Raw genomic sequence first — 20073 nt, 5'->3', positions numbered from 1 at the left:
TGCATCCTTCTCTAGACACATGACCCAAACTGCATAGCCATTTTTGGTTGGTTTTTAATGCACTTCACTGCAATCTTTCCCTCCCTCTTCTTCCAGGCTTGCTTAAACAAACAAACAAACAAACAAAAACACCTTTTTTCAAGCAGGCGCCGGAAACAGTACAGCAAAGGTGCCTGTCGAATGTCACTGGGCAGGGAGTTCCAAGGTGCGGGTGCTGCCACACGGAAGGATTAATTTCTTGAAAGTGCAGAAAGGAATATGATGTGGCACTTGCAAAAGTTCCAGTTTTCTGTCTCCATGTCAATTCTACCACTTGTGGCTTGAAGGGGATTCAGCAATATGTTTGTTTGTTTGAGTCGCACTGCATGTGTGAATTAGCTTGCTAGTTGTGTTATCAACACTTGTTTTTTATGAATGGCTACTGTAATTATTACTCTCAGTATTTGGGGGCATTTCATTTCCTTCTGACCTCACTGTTTACAGACACACACCCAAAAAATGTGTATATGTATCTGTAACTCAAGATAACACTTCACGCATCTGATGAGGTAGACTGCAGTCCATGACAGCTTATTATGACATAACAAAACTGGTTAGTCAGCAAGGTGTTGTTTTGGCTGCTGGGAACAGCAGCTTCTCCGGGAAGTGTGGAGAGTGATCTTCCTTGTTAGTTCTCCACTTCTGCCTTTTTGCCATACAACTGTATATGTTTTTGGGAAAGTTTGTTTTCCCCTCTGCACTTTTAAACTCTTCCCTGTATTAGGAGTGTTTCTTTGGCAACGTATTTTAAAAAACAGAAAATTGTACCACCTTAGGCAAGAGATCTAACCCAGTGGAGGCTCACCCATTAGGGAAGGGGGCGCTGCCCACCAACCTCAGCCTGTCGTGAGCCAGCCCCCACTTGCCCGTGTAGTTACTTGCAACCCCTCCGGGGTGGGGTGGCCCTGGCCGCAGCTTCCTCGGTTCCTCCTCCTCCTCCCTCTCAGTGCTGCCCCTGCAGAATTCATCAGGGAGGGAGAGGACAGGGGAGGAGACTAGAGTTAGTTGGCTCCGCTTGTCATTGGCTTTGGCACCACCTCCTTTTTGGGTGCCTCACCTTCTGCCCCACCAGCCACCACTGGCCTGACAGCAGCAGCAGGAGCCACTCACTTGCTCAGAGATGGGCCCATTTGCTGCAGTCGGGGAAGTTTGATGGGACTGCACCCAAGTCCAGTTGCGTGGCAAGTCCAAAGTAGGCAACTGGGGGGTGCCTTCTCCACTGGAGGGCGGCTTTTAAACCAGGGAATGGCGTGATTTGTGAATCCCTCCCCCGCATTGCATTGCCTAATCCTTTGGCAGAGGCAGCCTGTCAGTAAGCTGGAGGTGCTGAAGTAGGTGTAAATTATCCTCCGCAAGCAGGAAAGAGCAGGACTTTCTGTAACTGTCAGGAGGCTTTTCCAAGCCACAAAATGCAAACTGATGTCATGCAAAGCGTGCCAGTGGGAGGGAGGGAGGGAGGGAGGGAGGGGGAAAGGATTTATTTATTTATTGGATTTATATCCCAGTCTTCCTCCCACTAGGAGTCCAGGAGACTAACTCCTGTGTTTTCACAGAGAGGTAGATTGAGGGATGAATGAAAGTGTGATAGTTGAAGGCGGGCCTGATGGCAGCACCTAGTATACCTGGGCACCTGTCGAGACCCTGGCACGGCCCACTGGGGCTGAAGTCTCATCTGGCTCCATCCTTTCACCACAGGCACTCTTGAGTGGGTCCCCTTCAGTGCTGTCAATTGGCAGCAGCAACGGGATTTGAGACGCCATAGAACACCGCCATTTTTAATTGCCCAGTCTTCAGTGTTGTGACGCATCCCGAGATAGGGTTCCTGTGTTGGATGCCGTGCTGTGTTCCATGATGGCAGCAGATCTCAAACTTCTTCTTTTCCTCCATGGACCATTTGAAATTTACCGGGGGTCTCAGTGGACCACTCTGTTTCTTCAGCACTGGCATCACCATCAAAACTGGTGCGCTACTGGGAGGAAGGGCGGGATATAAATTTAATTGATTGATGATGATATGGGAAAAGGCTGTAGCTTAGCGGTAGTGTACCTGCTTTGCATGTAGAAGGTCCCATGTTCAATCCCCACATCACCAGGTAGGGCTGGGAATGTCCCTTGCCTGAAATCCTGGAGAGCTGCTGCCAGTCAGTGTAGACAACTACACTGACTGGCAACAGTCTGGCTCAGTAGAAGGCAATTTCCTATGTTCAATCAGCCCCAACCAACATGGCCATGCTGGCCAAGCCAGGTGGAGTTGTAGTCCAAGCATCTGGAGGGCACCAGGTTGGTGAAGGCTGCCATAGAGAGCCAAAGGGCCCATTGAGTCAAATCCCAGAGCCAGCCCCATACTAGCTGGGGAGATCAGCAGAGCTCTGCACTCTTGCTGGCAAAGGTGCATGCAGCTGACTCAAAGAGGGTGCTGTGGTCTCTTGCCCCAAAAACCCTTACAAAAACCCTGAGCCCTCACCCCACAAGTCCCTCGGAAAACCATTGCTTGTCTTCAGAAGCGAGCGTTCTTTTCTCTGAGCAGCATTAATCTCACTTGATCCCTGATGAAACCAAATCCGTGGAGGGGATTAACTGATGCTGTTGGGCACGGGTAATGAACCTGAGGCCTTCCTTTTCTCTGCAAAGCAAACTCATTTATTCCTTGCATCAGACGAGGAGGCCAACGGCTGCCTAGATTGCAGGCAGTAATTGATGGATGGTCAGAGGCAGCCCAGTGTGGCTTGTTTGAGATGCCAATATCCATTCTGGCATGGATTCCAACGATAAAACCGAATGCATAAAGATGGGTATGCTTAATAAAAAAAGAAAACACATTTGATCTTGCTACCATTGCTACACTGCTAATGGAGGCCGAAGCTGGTCGAAAGAATTTTTGATAAAGGACCTGATTCTTTTGTAGGAGTGAAATGGCAGAGGGGTTGAGGAAGCAGACTGCTTGCCAAGGCTCTGGGAGTGTTGTGATAAACACCAAGACTTATTTACACCATACCATCTAATCTATCAAGACTTCTCTAATAAAAAAAATCCCAAGTCTTATTTCAGATTAGTGATCTGCTTGTGGGATTCTTCGGGCACATCCACGCTAAACATTTAAACCAGTTTTCAACCCTCTTTGACTGGCCGAGGATCCTTAGTGGGAATGCAAGAAGGCATTGTTTCTGTTCTGCTGCAGTTCACCTTCTGCCAAAAGCAATTTTATTTGTCTCGCTGTCTGCTGTGGCAAAATTATGTAAATTATGTTGTCATTACAATATTCTACCCCCAGCATTTCAGTGCAAAGGATACACAATGAAAATGTGGGGGGGAAACCCTTAATCAATTACATATTTTTTGTGGACTGAAAGCAACAACAGTAAATAGCGACTGCATTTGCTCTGATTTCCGTTCTAGGCATGGGATGAATAAGCAGACACTGGCAGTTTCCACTTCCATTTCTGTTTTTGTCAGAATTGTCCAACTTCCCTAATCCTCTAGCGTTGCAAAAGGACCAAGGATTGCTAATAAAGAGGCCCTGGCACTCTCACAAGCTACAATTTCCAGAATAATTTGATGAAACTGTGACCCGGAAACCTGTTTTGCAACTGGTTTAAGATCTTTGGCCAATTTCAGTGAACAAAGGACTGTGGTTCCCATCTGCCCCAGCCAGAGTGACCTTTTTGGATTACAGCTAATCTACACATTTTTGTAAGCAGTTTCTCCTTATATAATGCATTTTGTGTGTTCTTTTCAGAGGTATATCCAGTTTCATGCACATTTCCCCCTTATATATGCATTTTTGTAAATGTTGGTTGGAGAACTACATCACAAAATTGGGATAAATGCCAGTTTTGAAGGATGGCTATGTTTCAGTTCTCACACAGTGCCAGGAAGTGAAAATTTGACAGATTTAGCTTTAGATGCAAACGGAACCTGATTTCTCCCCCAGCGCTGTTCCCAGCCCTACCTGGAGGTGCCAAAGATGAAACTGAGGGTCTTCTGCATGCAAAGCAGATGTTGCCCCCCATCCGTAGTCAAGAGGAGCTGGACTCTGCACCTCTGGAACTAATGAACACAACAGAGAAGCTCTGCCCCCCTTGCTGACTTCTGAGATTTTAGTAGGTGCTCTTTGTAATGTAATGTGTACTGCCTTCAAGTCGATTCCGACTTATGGCGACCCCATGAATAGGGTTTTCATGAGGCTGAGAGGCAGTGACTGGCCCAAGGTCTCCCAGTGAGCTTCATGGCTGTGTGGGGATTCGAACTCTGGTCTCCCAGGTCATAGTCCAACACCTTAACTACTACGCTGTTTACATGCTTTCAAACATACCTAGGGAACCCCAGGAGCTAGCAACTTGATTGGTGATGGTGGTGGTGACAAAGGCAGAGTTTCTTGCACAACTGAGCTCTTCTTTGGCTTCTCTGAGTTCTGGTGGAATTGTCTTGCCTACGCAGCTTTCAGCACAGGATGTTGTGGCTTCAGCTTTCCCTGTTGGATCTCGCCAGGCTGCACGTGGAAGGTTAGCGCTTTGCTTTTTGAAACTGGCTGCCTCTTGGCTCTGCTCTCTCCCAGATGGCTGCTTTGGGGTTGAGAGACCTTTGTAGCCCCTGCTCTGGAAGGTCCTGTGGGCCCCCTCCTGCCCTGCAAAGTCTCCGACAAAGCCGAGGCAAAGATTTTTATCTCCCTAAACTGACGAATCTCACGTGGGGCAGAAGCCCTTGGTCGGCAAGTTCTTGCTAGATTCACAGCAGGGCTGGAAGCTGGTTAGGGCAAGATGGCACAAGTAATTGTAGTTGGTCAGCCCTATTCTGCTATCAGAGATCTGCACACAACTGATTTTCAGCTGGGACAAAGTGTTTTTCAGTGCCAAGGGCAAGGCCCATAGCATCTCCCAGGAGAAGGGTCGTAGCTCACTGGCCCTTAATTCAAAATCATGAGGACTGGGATCTTAGCTCAGTAGTTCAATCCCCAGCATCTCCAGGTAGGACCAGGAATGTTCCCAACCCTCAGTGTCAGGCAGCTTTCTGCTTTTTAGATGGGGACATTCCCAGCCTTGCCTGGAGCTGCCAAGATTGACGATGTGTGAGGGGTGGGGCAAAACTTATTCAGCATGTTGAGTATAATGCAGTGAGGCCTAAATAGAGCCTCCAAGTTCAGGGGCAGTATATCTCCACGTACCAGCCATTAGGAGCAGGCCAGGGATGGCTGCTTCTTTTCTGCCCTGCATGGGCTTCCCTGAGACATTTGGCTGACTCCTGTTGGGAACCTTGGCCTGATCCAGCTGGGCTGTTCTTCTTGCAGAAGCCAGACTCAGCACCACGGGTGAAGAACTCGGTATTGGAATAAGCATTGCCAGTATCAGCAGAGAGAAGCCAGCCCTGCCCTGTTTCCTGTAATTGTCTGCTAATCTCCAAGCCAGGCCTGCAATATCCCAAGCATTGTTTTGTTTTTTATTTGTTTGCTTAATGCCCCTTGTTTCAGGCTTCTAATCTGGCTTCCTGGTCGATTTCATTGCCTGGTAAACTGCCTGCCTGAGGGAAGCATTCAGAATGTTCCTTGGAGGATAAATGGCCAGATCTGCAATACCTACAAAATACCTAACACAGCCGTCCCCAGCTGTTTTGGATGGCAACTCCCGTCAGCCCCAGCCAGCACATCTGGTGGGCACCAGCTTGGGGAAGGCTTGTCTAACGTTCCACATTTCCAGGGAAAAAATGCCCTAGTGGGATAGAGAAGCTCAAGGCCGGCTATAGCGTTCACGTTTACTGGCTACTCCTGCTGATTGAGTTTGCAGCCAGAGGCCCCTGCGGTTCAGGGCTGGGATTTGGATCCTACATGATGAAGGCTGCGGGGCTTGGATTAGGCCCCTGCCAAGGGGTGCTGTCATGGCCAGTCACAGTGCTCAGGTAGCAAGAAGGGCACGTGTGGTTCTCACATGGGGTGTAGTGCATCCATTGCAGAAAGAGGGGAGCAGAGGTTCTCATCTCGACCTCCGTATCCCAGAGGTGTCTCGAAGCTGGAGGGAGTCTGGGGAGCCAGCCTGGTGCCCTCCAAATGTTGATGGACTCCGACTCCCATCAGCCTCAGCCCGCAGGGCCAGGGGCCACAGATGACGGCAGCTGGTGCCCAACAACAGCTGGAAGGCAGCATGTTGGGGAACAAAGGCTCAGATCCCTTTTTGCCCAGAGCCCTGAGCAACTCTCCGTAGGTCAGCCGTACCTACCTCACAAGGTTGTTGTCTGATTTGCCTGCACCTGTAATTGTGGTTCCGCATGGCGAATTCAGGGGCCATGGGAAGCAGACCTATTCCCATTCCCTGTTCCGCACTCTCTGGAGACTCCCTGATGCATCCATTCATTACCCTGCCTCAGTTTACCAAGCACAAAGAGTTGCATCTTCCCAATAGGGAAGGACCGCAGCTCAGTGGCAGAACACCTGCTTTGCATGCAGAAGGTCCCCGGTTCAATCCCCAATGGCATCTCCAGGTAGGGCTGGGAATGTCCCTTGCCTGAAACTGTGGAGAGCAGCTGCCAGTCAGTGTGGGTGATACTGGGCCAGCTGGACTAACAGTCTGACTCGGGATAAGGCAGTTTCCTGTGTTCCTTTTGCTGATTTGTGCACTGTTTAAACGATGGCTTCGTTAGCTTGAGGCTTTGAACAGCTTTGAATTAACTTCTAAAGCCGGCCTATTCCGGGGGGGGGGGCTTTGATCTCTAGTCTCTGGCGCACATCTCTCACCCAGCAGGGATGATTGTCTACAATTGTTTTGGTGTGTCAGCTTTTTCATTTGATTGCAAATGTTATGAGGAGCATGGTTGCTGAGATGGTTGGGGGGCATGGGGGAGACAGACAGAAGGGCCTACTCTGGATCCCAGCTGGATTTAAAGTTCAACAGCCACAAGCAATGGTGGTCGGTGCCCTTTGGAACTGGTGGGGTGGGAGGCTGGGAACTCAGCAGTCGATGGAGCCAGGGCCAATGAATGACAGACTAAACAAATCCTAGTTTTGCCCCCATCTTCCTCCTCCTCCCCTCTGCTGACTTTTACAAGGGCAGCACTGAGGTCCATGTCAGTGGCACAGTGGAATCCACTCTGGGTTTTAGGCTGACTTTTCAAAGAGCTGTCCAAGGTCCTGAAACCTATTCCCACAACAGGTTCAGCACTTGGTCGGCTCCTTGGAAGTTCGGGCTAAACGCTGGAGTGGATTCCACTGTGTCACTGACATGGAGCCGCCAGCCGCCACTGGCTGAGATTGAGGAGGGGAGAGCTGACTGGCAGTGCCAGCCTCTGGACCGGATGCAAGTGAGAAGACAGGCGGGTGGGGGCTGGCAGAGGGCAGACTGAGGTTGGTGGGGCCCTGGCGCATTCACCCTAGTGGGCCAGCCTCCGCTGGCTGCCAGTTTTGTGGATTATTTGGCTGGTCAAAAAAAACCCATACTTGTCCATTCAGTCAAATATCGCCAAACAACACCTTTAATCGGAACTCTTAAATATCAGAGAGAGTTGTGCTCACTTTAATATGCTCCAATTATTATTTATGTCTTATACTGTTAATGTGATCATTACTCAACGCATATTTTGCTTTTCACTTACGCAGCACTATATTATTTGTAATAATTATTATGATGGTGAACGCCAATAGAGCAAGCAGCTTCTCTTGGCTGTGTTCCTAGAACACCAGGGATAGTCCAGATGAGGGCTGCCAGGTTAGCTTGTGTGGTGTCTGTACCATTTAACTGCAGATCAATCTATTGAAGACTGCAGGTGAAGGATTTTTTTTGCTCCCCCCCCCCCCAGTATGGGCATGAATAGTGCATGCTGAAGTCTGCAATTCAAGCTGCTGTTAATGGCACAAGAGCAGGGGCCTGTAAAAATGTTGCCCCTCTAGGCCAAGCAGTTGCAACATCCCTTTAAAATGAAATTAAACTACTTCTAATTATTAGTTGTATCCAGTGTTAATCCTAACCACTGAAATTAATAGATATGAATGATTAATGCCTATGAATTTCAGTTGGTCTACTCTTAGTTGGATACAGTGTCTTAGGCTGCAATCCAGTGCCCACTTACCTGGGAGTAAGTCCCCTTGAACCCAATGAAGCTTACTTCTAAGCAGGGATGGGATCCGTTGGTTGGTGCCATTTGGAAGCATTCTGTCGACTTGGGATTGATTCCAATCCATTCTGTATCTGCTGGCTGCTGCTTTTACTGACCTGTGTTTTTTTCATTTGGAAAAAAATATTGATGTCAATATCGATATTTTGAAGGAAATATTGATATCATTCTTACAATCAATGTTTTAGAGTCAGATTGAAGTCCATTTTCAAAAATAGCTGCACAAATGCTCTACATTAAAATCTGATCCTGAGCATTTGAGGAAAAGTGAATTAATGGAAAATTCAGTACCAGATCCAAATTGGGTGGAATTCTAGTACATCCCTACTTCTGAATAAGCTTACTTCTGAGTAAACATGTATTGGATTGCAGCCTTGGTCACCATTCTTAAAAATGACTCCAGTCTCTGAAAGCAGAAGAAAGTTTTAATCTGGCGCTAGAATAGAGTAAGGTTGGCGTCAGGCAGGCTTTGCTGGATGAAGCTTTCCATAGGTGGGGTGCCACAACTGAAAGGGCCCTCTCCCTTGTCACCATCCTCTGAATCTCTCTTGGAGGGGTCACTGGATGTAGTTCTGATGTAGTTCTTAATTCACAGGTAGGCTTGCATCAGAAGAGATGTGCCATCAGCGGTTGAGATAAAACCCGCCAACAACAATACAACAGAAATGTCAGGCTTTAAAATATGGCTACAGTTATAGAACAGGCAGAGGAAGCCTGCTGTTAAATGAAGGGAATGCCTGGGGTGGGGGCTAGTGGTCTCCTCCCTCCAACTCCTCTTGGCTGAGAATCAAAGTGTTCCTTCTCCCTCCTCTGCTAGTGAGTGACAATGCATCCAGGCCTTCTTGGCTCACTGAAGACTGGACAGTCATTAACCACAGCTGGATAAGAGGCAGTCAACTGAGCCTGTGTAACCCTGATTCAAAAGCAGGATTTCCCCCCAGTCTCTCTTCTGATCTTTGGAAGCAACCCTTTTCTTGCGTATAGAAGCTTATCAATATGCCCATGTAGTGCACATCTGCACTTCATGTTCCATGTGGTGTTCATCTGGAGGAGCTGCCTGCACTGATGATGATATTGCTGCTGTTTATGAATCGCTTCCTCTCAAAACAGTTCCACAATACAAGAGAAACAGAAATAAAACAAATGCATATCTATATCCATAATCCAATGCAGACACTAACTAGGATAAATACCTTCACTGACAAGGCATGTTGGAAGAGAGAAGTCTTCAGAAGGCACTGAGAAGACAATAGGGATCTTCCTGTCTGCATTTGATTTTGGAATATCTGAAGCTGCCTTATCCTGAGTCAGACCGTGGGTCCATCTTGTTCAGTATTGTCTACACTGACTGGCAGCGGCTCTCCAGGGTGGCAGGCAGGGATCTTTCCCCACCCTGGAGATGCCGAGGATTGAACTTCAGGCCTTCTGCATGCAAGGCAGGTGCTCTGCCACTGGCTACGGCCCTTCCTTTTGGTGAATGCAATATGTGCATTGGTTAACAATTTAGATTGCATTTTCTGCAGCACTGTCCTTCACCCTCAGCCATGATTCCTAGCCACCTCCCTTCAAAACATGCAAAATGATGGCCCACTCAATCACAGGTGCAACCCCAGAGAGATGGTGATGGTGGCTCAGAGCACTCTGATTAATTCATATCTTTTTTCTCTCTTCCAGAATAAAGTCTTGAATGTGGACGGTGTGAAAGTAAAGTTGCAGGTAAGGGAAACTTGGTTTTGAGCTCAATGGCTTTGGTGTGCTTAGAGGGTTGATATCTTCTAAGTTCTTTACATGAGCAAAGCACTTATTCATGTGTTGGATACATCTCCTAGCACTCTGTTAAAAAATGGTTAAACAGTGGCATCTTTTTTAAAAAGAAAATGGAATAATCCTCTACAACTGAGTGTGAAGAGAGGTGTCATATTTAAAGAGAGGTCCCAGCAGGTTTATCAGCCCCCCTGCAGTCTGAGTTTGCATGATTTTCATGGCCTCTTTGCAGCTTCCCCAGAAGAGAGCGCCAACCAGCGGCCCCAATGGGACGCTCCCAAGCAGGACTTGAGCAATAGCACTCATCGCACTTGTGATTCCCAGCGGCTAGCATTCAGAGACATGCCGCCTTCAACAGTAGAACAAAGCCATTGTGGCTAGTAGCTGTTGATAGCTATCAAAAGTGAGAAAAGTGACCTCCAATCCGGAGACATTCTTCCATTTGCAGAGTGTTGGACTACGACCTGGGAGACCAAGGTTTGAATCCCCACACAGCCGTGAAGCTCACTGAGTGACCTTGGGCCAGCCATTGCCTCTCAGCCTCAGAGGGAGGCAGTGGTAAACCCTCTCTGAATACCGCTTACCATGAAAACGCTATTCATAGGGTTGCCATAAGTTGGAATCGACTTGAAGGCAGTCAATTTTATTTTTTTTCTCAAGCTCACTGAAGTTTATATGCTAACAGCCTGTATTTCCTTTATTCACTGTTACTCACACTATAATGCAACCCCTGTCATGTTGTGACACTGTGCTGAAAGAAGTATTCTGCTAGCTGTTGTGCCAGAGTGTGAAAAACAGCACTCTAATCCATTTTCCGCTCACATTTCTTTGGATCCAAATTAGAGACCTTTGAAAACCCAGCCAAGTCCTGCCACATAGTCATAATCAGTTTATTTATATACCACATTGTCTGCAAATTTCTGCTCAAAGTGGTTTGCAGAAATGACAGTCTAAATATAATAATACAATACAGTAATAAATAGTTAAAATGTATAAGATCCCTGGAGCACAAACAGTTCAAGAACTAACCATTCGTGGCTACCTGCCTCCATCTTAAGAATAGGCATGTGCGGCTAGGCAGTGCACAAAATGGTTTTTGGTACTGAACGGCTTTAATGATGTTGGCCAACCACTCCCCACACGAAAGAGGAAATGGTTCACTCTGTGGAAACACATTAGTCAGTGTAAAGACAGATAAATCTAATTGTGAGGGTGCCCTTCCAGCTGTCTGTTGGATGGATTTTCTCATTTAAGAATGCATTGTAAGCTGTTTGTCAAGTAAATGGGGATTGCTTCAGAATTCTGTCAGGATGAGAGATGGCGGCGGCCCTTCTTTGGAGAGGCATTACTCATGTCACCTTTTGCCTATAATTATCTCTATCAACATCTGTCTTTGGGCTGCAAAAATTAATCACATTTCAAATTGATTGGGCCCTTCATGTCATTGTTAAAAGTGACACTTTCCCTCCAAAGCTGCCTTGGTGATGGAGATAGTAGTTTGACTTTCTGTTTAATTTTGGAAAGGACAACGTTATATATCTTCTGATCACTTTCAAAAATGATCACAGTTCTGATGTTTGTCAAGGGCAGCTGGCAGCTATCACTTCTCTGTTTCTCTAGAAACCTCCCCCCCCAAAAAAAAAACTCTAGTGTGTTTTGGATACAGTACGGCATAATGGTTAGAGCATTGGACTATGATTGGTGAGCCCTGGGTTCAAATCCCCACTCAGCCATGAAGCTAGTGGGTGACCCTGGGATGGTCATCTTTTGTCAGCACTTGCTTTGAGGATTAAGCGGGAGCACCTTGAGGTCCTTGGAAGAAGGATGGAGTGCAAATGTAACCAATAACAACATTTTCCAGCCTTGATTGGCAGCTCCTTATTATTATTATTTATTAAATTTATTAGTCGCCCATCTGGCTGGTTTACCAGCCACTCTGGGCGACGTACAACATAAAAACATATAATTCACATTAAAACCTTAAAATTCCAACAATAACACTAAAACCTAAACCGCCCCAAAAGCCTGCCTGAAGAGCCAGGTTTTGAAGCACAGATGCTAGAATGCTGGGTCCTCTTCAGTGCCCTCCCTCCTTCCCTCCCTTCCAATTGTACAAACAATGTGCATTCTTACAGGCTAGATTTCTGGATGTTGCTCACAATCTTGTTTACCCATTGGCTGAACTATCGCAAGGGAATGGAATGTTCACAAGAATTCTAGCTGTTCAGGAGAAAACAGTCAGCAGTGGAATGTTGATGGCATGCAAGTTCTGCCTGAGAAGTGATAGGTCTGTATGGCTTGAGAAAAGCAGTCACAAAGTAACTTCCCAAGCTGTAGTTTCAGCTTTTGTGTTTCTTAATTAAAATCAAAACAAAGCCAGGATGCAAAGAACTGAGCAATTACCCCCCCACATCCAGTGGGGGGAGGGCTTGGTTTCTTCTTGAATAGCAGCCCCCAATATATTAAGCTGCTTTTGAAACTGACAAACACACTTTGTGATATGCAATGGGGGTGGGGTGGAACTGGTGCTGATCAGGGGTGGGGGGTTAAATAGATTTGAGCAGGAATGGTAGTTTTTGAGAGCATTAGAATGCCAAAAAAGAAATATAGATTGTGGAAGTTCCTTCCCTTTATTATAAGTGAAATGAAATCCCAGAATTATAGGAGCAATGACTAGTATAACTTGTTAGGAACTTTTAATTGAAATGGCTGATGTATGCAATTTAATTTATTAAGCATTTCTTAAAAGTACTTAACTGCTAAAGAATGAGTGAAAGTTGATTTGTATGGGACCACAAAGTTTTAATTTTTTTTAATGGAAAACATTATATGGAAACAATATTTTAACCTGTTTATTATATAGAGTTATTTATATGCCTGCATTATAAGTATAAATCAAAGAAAATTTCAATGTTTAAAAAAGTCAAAATTCTTTTGAGGCAAATCCAGGGTATTTAACATACCTAAAGGAAGTGTCTCAATCCCAGCCTTGGTATACTTTTAAAATTTAATTTGCCAGATGAGCCAATTTTTGTTTTAAATATCAAACTTTGCTTATGAAAGGATATCTTGTGATGAATCAGAAACAAGTTAAGGTCATATTGAAATCAGTGCCCACAGCTAGACATTGGTAACTTAAGCCCCATTGATCTCAGCTAAGTTCAACTAATTTGGTTGGGACCCAACCCGTTGAATATTGGAAAACTTCACAAACAAGCTGAAAGGGACATTTCACTTCCTACCAGCCTGGTGCTTGCAGCAAGAGAAAAATTCAGCCTCTCTTTCCCACCGTGGTTGACTCTCTGGGCACCGATTTATGGGATGGAGAGAAGATTTGTTTTACAAGTTAGCTTCTTTCTTGTGGACTTCATTGATTGTTGCTGTTTTCAGATCTGGGACACAGCCGGCCAGGAGAGGTTTCGCAGCGTCACCCATGCTTATTACCGAGATGCCCACGGTAGGGGCCTCAGTGCATTTCTTTGCTTTCTGATTGAGAATCAAGTTTAGTGGGACAAGGTAGAAGTAAGAATCTGGCATCAAGCTAGGACTCCATCGATTGGTCTTCCACTTTGATTCCCAGGTTGAAAGTAGCGATTGTTGGAGCAGAAATATGTTCCTAAAACTGTCTTAGTTATGAAAAATCTCACCTCTTTTGAAGCCCATGCATCACTGTTGTTCTATCCTGCCTGCTGTTTCGGCACCATTTTTTCCATCCGTCTGTCTGTCTCTCTGCCGAGTGAATGAACTAACTTTAACTAAACTAACAAACTAAACTAACTCCTCTTCCAAATTGGCTAGGGGAAGGGCTGCTACTTCCTTCCTGCAGGGGAAGATCAAAGAGGCTTCTTGGTGAGGGTGGGGGACATATGCATGCTTTGAATTTGACTGATCCAGTTTTGGAGCTGAGCTCATCTCTGGAACTTGCAGAGCTCCCGCCTGTGGTATGGCATTCCTCCTGGAGTGAGTGATAGCATGAAAGGCCCCTTTGCATTATCAGGGGTTGGAGGGAGATGCTGGGCTGCTCCTCCTCCCTACAGAACGTTGCTTCTGATTCAGATTGGTGTTTCCCCTCAAGCCCTGTGAAGTGCCTTGAAGTCTCACCTCTGCTAATTAGCAAGGTGGAAACTTCTGTGCTAGAAACCTTCACAGCTCTGCAGCAACAGGAAACCAGGATTTTTTTTGGAACTGGAGTTTACGGAACCAGAAATGTGGAACAGATATGGGACAGCTTTCCAGTCCAGATGAAGTGGGCTGCTGCTGGCCACCTCGGCTGAGCAGGTGATGGCATGACCCAGCAGCGACCAGGACACTGAGTTGGAGGCTACAGTGTTCCTAGCTAAGGAACTGGGCCAGATTCCCAGCTCTGAGCCTGATGCAGGTGATCACCTGACCGCTGGACCTGAGGCTGGCAAGCAGGAGCCCAGTGCACCAGCTCCCACAGCACCAAGGTCCATAGAACTGGAGTCCAGACCCTCATGGGTGCTCTCCCCTAGTCCCAAGGAACAGTGTGCTTCCCACAGTACCTCACCAGTCCAGCACTGCAGGGAGCACACCAGGTGGGAGGCTGTAGAGGGCTACTTCATTTTGGCCCTCAGGACATGTCAGAGTCATCGGTGGCCCGCTGCGTTGAGTTTGCTGGACACTTCCAAAATAAGATCTCATGCATCCGTCGGGACTTAGACTCCCAGTTTATGGCTGTTGATCCTAATGAGGTGTCTGGAGCACAGTCTTGTCATGTTTTATTGGATGAGTTTCAGTTCGTTCAGCTCAAGGACGTGGACAAGGTGCTTGGACAGGTACGTGCAACCACTTCGATACTGGATCCTTGCCCCTCTTGGCTAATAAAAACTAGCAGGGATGGGACAGCTAGTTGGGCCAGGGAGGTGATAAACGCCTCTTTACGAGAGGGAGTGGTCCCTGGCCCTCTGAAAGAGGCGGCGGTGAGACCACTTCTGAAAAAACCTTCCTTGGACCCAGATAATTTCAACAGCTACAGACCAGTAGCGCATGTTCCATTCCTGGGCAAGATCTTGGAACTAGTGGTTGCTGGCCAGCTCCAGGTGCTGTTGAATGAAACCGATTATCTAGATCCATTTCAATCGGGTTTCAGGCCTGGTTTCGGCACCGAGACAGCCTTGGTCGCCCTGTATGATGACCTATGTCGGGAGAGGGACAGAGGGAGTGTAACTCTGTTGATTCTCCTTGATCTCTCAGCGGCTTTTGATACCATCGACCATTGTATCCTTCTGGAGAGGCTCGCGGAGCTGGGAGTTGGCAGTACTGCCTGGCAGTGGTTCTGCTCCTACTTGGCGGGTTGTCTCCAGAAGGTAGTGCTTGGGGAACATTGCTCGACACCGTGGGTTCTCCAATGTGGAGTCCCGCAAGGGTCGGTCTTGTCTCCCATGCTTTTCAACATCTACATGAAGCCGTTGGGTGCGGTCATCAGGAGTTTTGGAGTGCGTTGTCATCAGTATGCTGATGACACGCAACTCTACTTCTCCTTTTCATCTTCCTCAGGTGAGGCTGTCAATGTGCTGAACCGTTGCCTGACCTCGATAATGGACTGGATGAGAGCTAACAAACTGAGACTCAATCCAGACCAGACTGAGATGCTGTTGGTGCGGGGTTTCTCTGATCAGATGGTGGATATATACCCTGTGCTGGACGGGGTTACACTCCCCCTAAATGAGCGGGTTCGTAGTCTGGGAGTTCTTTTAGATCCTTCCCTGTCACTGGAGGCTCAAGTAGCCTCGGTGGCACGGAATGCGTTCTACCGTCTTCGGTTGGTAGCCCAGCTACGTCTCTATCTGAGCAGGGAGGACCTCACATCAGTGGTACATGCTCTGGTAACCTCGCGATTGGATTACTGCAATGCGCTCTATGTAGGGCTGCCTCTGAAGACAGTTTGGAAGCTACAGCTCGTGCAAAACGCGGCCGCCAGAACTGGCTTCCAATTTGCTTCCGGGCCAGATTCAAAGTGCTGGTTTTGACCTATAAAGCCTTATACGGCGCGGGACCACAATACCTGTCGGAACGCCTCTCCAAATATGAACCTGCCCGTACACTGCGTTCTACATCGAAGGCCCTCCTCCGAGCTCCGACCCACAGAGAGGCTCGGAGGGTGGTAACAAGAACTAGGGCCTTCTCTGTGGTGGCCCCCGAACTGTTGAACAGTTTTCTCGATGAGGTGCACCTGGTGCCGACGCTGCTGTCTTTTTGGCGCCAGGTTAAAACCTTCCTCTTTTCTAGGGCTTTTAATCTAACTTAATTTAGTTTTAAAGTGTGTTGTAATTGTTTTTAGATCTTTCATTCTCTGTACTTTGCTGTATGTTCTATTGGATTTTATTGTATATGCTTGTATTGCTTTGTTGTTCACCGCCCAGAGAGCTATGCTAGTGGGGCGGTATAAAAATTTAATAAATAAATAAATAGAACGCAGGAGGCGGGCCTGTCTTCAGGCCAGAGGGCTGGCCCTGCAAGAGGCTTTGGGAGAGGTGGGCTGAAGGCAGAGGCTTAAAAGGCCTCGTTTCATCCCCACCCTTTCTCAGAGCAACTTGGTCACTGGGAGTTCTCCATGGTGCTGCAAGAGCTAATCTGCCCTCTCTGCTTTTGCTCTGTGGAACCCAAATAGCGTCAAATTGCATCTGCTCCTGACAACGCATTCTTCACTCAGTTGGGAAGACCTCTGTGAGAGGCAACCTGCCCCAGGTTGATTTGCTGCTCCACTGAAACAGGCACCCCAGAATCGTTTGCTCTGTCAGAGGGAGGACCCGGCCTGGGGCATAACTCTATCAATCCTGGCAGCAATCCAGGGCTTTCCCCCCCAGGATTACAAGTTGCAAAAATGGGTGCACCCCCTGAAACCACCCTCTCCTGGTCATGAAAAGCCGGAGAGCCAGAGGCTGGAGGGGGAGGGCAAAAGAGGAGTGCATGTGCTGAAGCCTGTCCCGTGTGGATTTCGACTAGCCAACAAAATTGTCTGTGAGTTAAAGGAGAGAGGAAGGGTGCCAGCAAGGCTCCTTGTGTCCCAAACACTTGTGTTAAACGTCCTTGGTAAACAATTTAGGGCTCTCGCAGAATCGGTCAGTGGCTTCTCAAGTGGAAAGAAAACTTAGGGTTGCAATCCAAGACACACTTATCTGAGAGTAAGTCCTTAATTCTGAGTAGACAAGTATTGGATTGCAGCTTAAGTGAAAGTGATTAAAATGCTGATGAGGAAACCAATGCATGCATTGCATGTAGAGGGGTGTGCGTGTGCGAGAGAGAGAGAGATGCACCAAAGGGACCCCTTGGCCATCTGATTATTTGAGCAGAAATTTTTTTCCCCTCTACTCAACAACGTCCTTGTTTTAAATGGGCTCCTGCTAGAAGGAAGGGCAGGATATAATCAAATAATAAATAAATAAATTGCAATCTATGTTCTTTGTGGCATTATCCGAAAGCTGTGGTAGGCTTACCCAAGGGGGGGGCAGATTTCTTCCCACAGTCTGCAGGAGCCAGGGTCTCTCTCTCACACACACAACTTTAGGAGTGTGCACATTTCTCATGAAGCTGCCTGACCCTACAGCTGGGCATTTTCCACACTTCAAGGGCACATTCCAGCTACAATGGGTGGGTGTGGAGCAGGGCCAGTTAGAGGTGTGGGGTTGGGGAGAGGGGGCAGAGTGTCAACCCGTGGGCATCAGGTTCCCCAGCCCTGCTTTGCATAAACACTCCATCTTAAATAGAACGCATGTAATCTGTGATGTTCCATGAGTGGGTCCTTTTCAGCTTTGACCCGCCTTTCCCTCTGACCCTCCCGCTTTCCTTCCTCCACAGCGTTGCTGCTGCTGTATGATGTCACCAACAGAGCATCCTTTGACAACATCCAGGTAAGTCTTGACGGCTCTCTGTGAGTGCTGATGTCCAGGGATGCAAAAATTCCTGTCGCACTGCTCCCTTTTGCACCCTGGCAAAATGGGATGCTGAACAGGACAGGGGGCAGGTTGTTCTTTGTCCTCCCCACATTGACACCACCTCTGCATAGCTCCCCAGTGTGCTGTTTTGCACTACTAGCTGTATGGTGCTGGGGTTGATGGGAGCTGTAGTCCAAAATACCCGGGGGCACCAGGTTGGGGAAGGCTGCTACAGGTAGATTGGTCTCAGGTAGCAGGGCCTGGAAAGTCCTCTGAACCCTTGAAGGACTACTTGACATTTCAAGGAAACAGTCCTGGTCTTCCAACGGTCCAATGCAATCTAAGGCAACTTCATATATTTTCAGCTATTAAGTCAGCACTCAGCCAAGAGAAAAATGGCAGAATGCAGAATTAGTTAGCTCGGAAGGCTAAAGAGCTTGGGAGGATACCAGTTATAACTGGAGCAGCAAGTTAAAAGGCCACAGCATTGAATTTGGAGGAAGAAATCACATCTCCGGGAGGTTAACTTTCCCCTCTGGGGGCCTTTTCCTCAAGCAGAGTGTGTTTCCGTTGAAATGGCGTCCTTTGCTTTCAGTGGGCGATTGGAGCGCAGGCGGCTTGTGAGTGGCAATAATCTCATTTCTTTAGTTGGCGGTGAAATATTTCTCTCCCGACATTTTGTTTCATCTCATCTCTTTTTTGTTGGACTTGGGAGCATTTTTGTGGGGCAGTTGGCCTATGCTTCCTTGCCTCAGCCCTCCCTCCTCCCTCCAACTGGTGTGGGGCTGGCCCACAACTCAAGCCAGCTTCCTGTGCGTTGCCTTCTGTTGTTTCTTGGGGATACCTGGTTCCATTTCAGAGAGATACCACCAGGGCCTCAGAGGATGCCAGCATGGTTAATGAGCAGAGTGAAAGAAGGCTTCCTTCAGAGAAAGAGACACAAAAAGAAACACAAGTTTTGGTGAAAGAAATAAGGGGTGCTAAAACATAATTTGAGGAGCACATTTCTAAAAATAGAGAAAGAAGCCGCCAACATAATTCTTTAAGTACATTAGTAGCAACAGACCAGCAGGAAGCTAAAGCTTCCCTGCTTTGTGGGGGAGGGTGTCTGTAGTGCCACCAGGCATGATTTGCCCGGTAGATGTCTGGGGAACAGGTGGCAGACTCTGGTGCCCACTGGGATGGATAGGGTGCCCCATATGGGGTAAGGCAATCTTGGGATCATTGCCCAGGATCATTCAGTCGATCTTCTGCTGCCATTTCTGTGTGCAGACTCTCTGGCTCTGTGTGGAGTCTCTGTTACTATAATGTTAGACGTTTGCCAAAGGGACGAATAATTTAGTGCATTCTCTCCCTGTTCAAATACAAATAAAGAATTAGACATCTGCTGATTGAGATGACTAGCCACTATGGCTGTGCTCTGCCTCCTTGGTCAGAGGCAGGATGCTTCTGAATACCCGTTGCTGGAAACCGCAGAGGGGAGAGCTGCTGTTGCGCTCAGGTCCTGCTTTGGGGCTTCCTGTTGGAGCATCTGGTTGGCCACTGCGAGAACAGGAAGCTGGACTAGATGGGCTGCTGCCCTGATCCAGCAGGCTCTTTTTGTGTACTTACGTTCTTAAATGTGTGTTTGCCCTGTTTGGGAAGTAAAGTTTAGCATAGTCTTTCCCAACCTTTGGCTCCCCAGATGTTGCTGGACTACAGTTCCCATGATTCCTGACCATTGCCCATGATGGCTGGGGCTGATGGGAGTTGTAGTCCAACAATAAATAATAATAATAATAATAATAATAATAATAATAATAATAATAATAATAATAATAATAATAATAATAATAATAATAAAATTTTATTTCTAGGCCGCCTATCTGGCCGAATTAACGGCCACTCTAGGCGGCGTACATAGACTAAAATATAACATAGAGTAAAATATAACATATAATACAAAACAAAACCCCAGTAGTCTATAGACATCCCGAGCAGCAGGTTCACGCACACATACACACAACAACATCTGGGGAACCAAAGGTTGGGAAAGGCTGGAGCACATGCCCGCCTTTCAGCAGCTTGGCAGTTTCTTGACTTCTCTGTCTACATTTGAGACCAACCAGCAGCTACATCTGTTTTTTCCTTCTTTATTTAATTACAGGTGTGTGTGTGTCTGTCCATGTGTGTGTGTGTGTGCCTGCACCGCAGGGAGGGGGTTGGTGCCAATGGATACAGCTATCAATGGCTGCCAGCCATGATTGCCTATGTTCTCTGTCCACTGTCAGAGGCAGTGTGCC

The 20073-nt window shown here is 47.3% G+C and overlaps 1 protein-coding gene and 1 long non-coding RNA gene across 3 annotated transcripts in view; one reads left to right on the top strand and one right to left on the bottom strand.

Annotated features, from left to right (window-relative positions):
* The window catches only part of RAB26 (RAB26, member RAS oncogene family), a 112167-nt gene that overhangs the window by 71435 nt on the left and 20659 nt on the right, over positions 1 to 20073 (top strand). For both annotated transcript variants that reach the window (XM_061599671.1, XM_061599672.1), the window contains exons 3-5: positions 9807 to 9848; positions 13287 to 13353; positions 17715 to 17767. In XM_061599671.1, the coding sequence (XP_061455655.1) occupies positions 9807 to 9848; positions 13287 to 13353; positions 17715 to 17767 (162 nt within the window). The remainder of the gene's footprint in view (positions 1 to 9806; positions 9849 to 13286; positions 13354 to 17714; positions 17768 to 20073) is intronic.
* LOC133371828 (uncharacterized) lies at positions 53 to 13633 on the bottom strand. Its single transcript, XR_009759396.1, has 3 exons — positions 13544 to 13633; positions 8088 to 8230; positions 53 to 2008 (listed from the first exon to the last, which is right to left on the bottom strand). It is a non-coding gene; the product is annotated as an uncharacterized LOC133371828 (long non-coding RNA).

This window comes from Rhineura floridana, chromosome 17 (assembly GCF_030035675.1).
Source record: "Rhineura floridana isolate rRhiFlo1 chromosome 17, rRhiFlo1.hap2, whole genome shotgun sequence".
Lineage (NCBI taxonomy): Eukaryota > Metazoa > Chordata > Lepidosauria > Squamata > Rhineuridae > Rhineura > Rhineura floridana.
The sequence above is the reverse complement of the archived record's forward strand: the minus strand, read 5'-3'. Positions and strand labels throughout refer to the sequence as shown.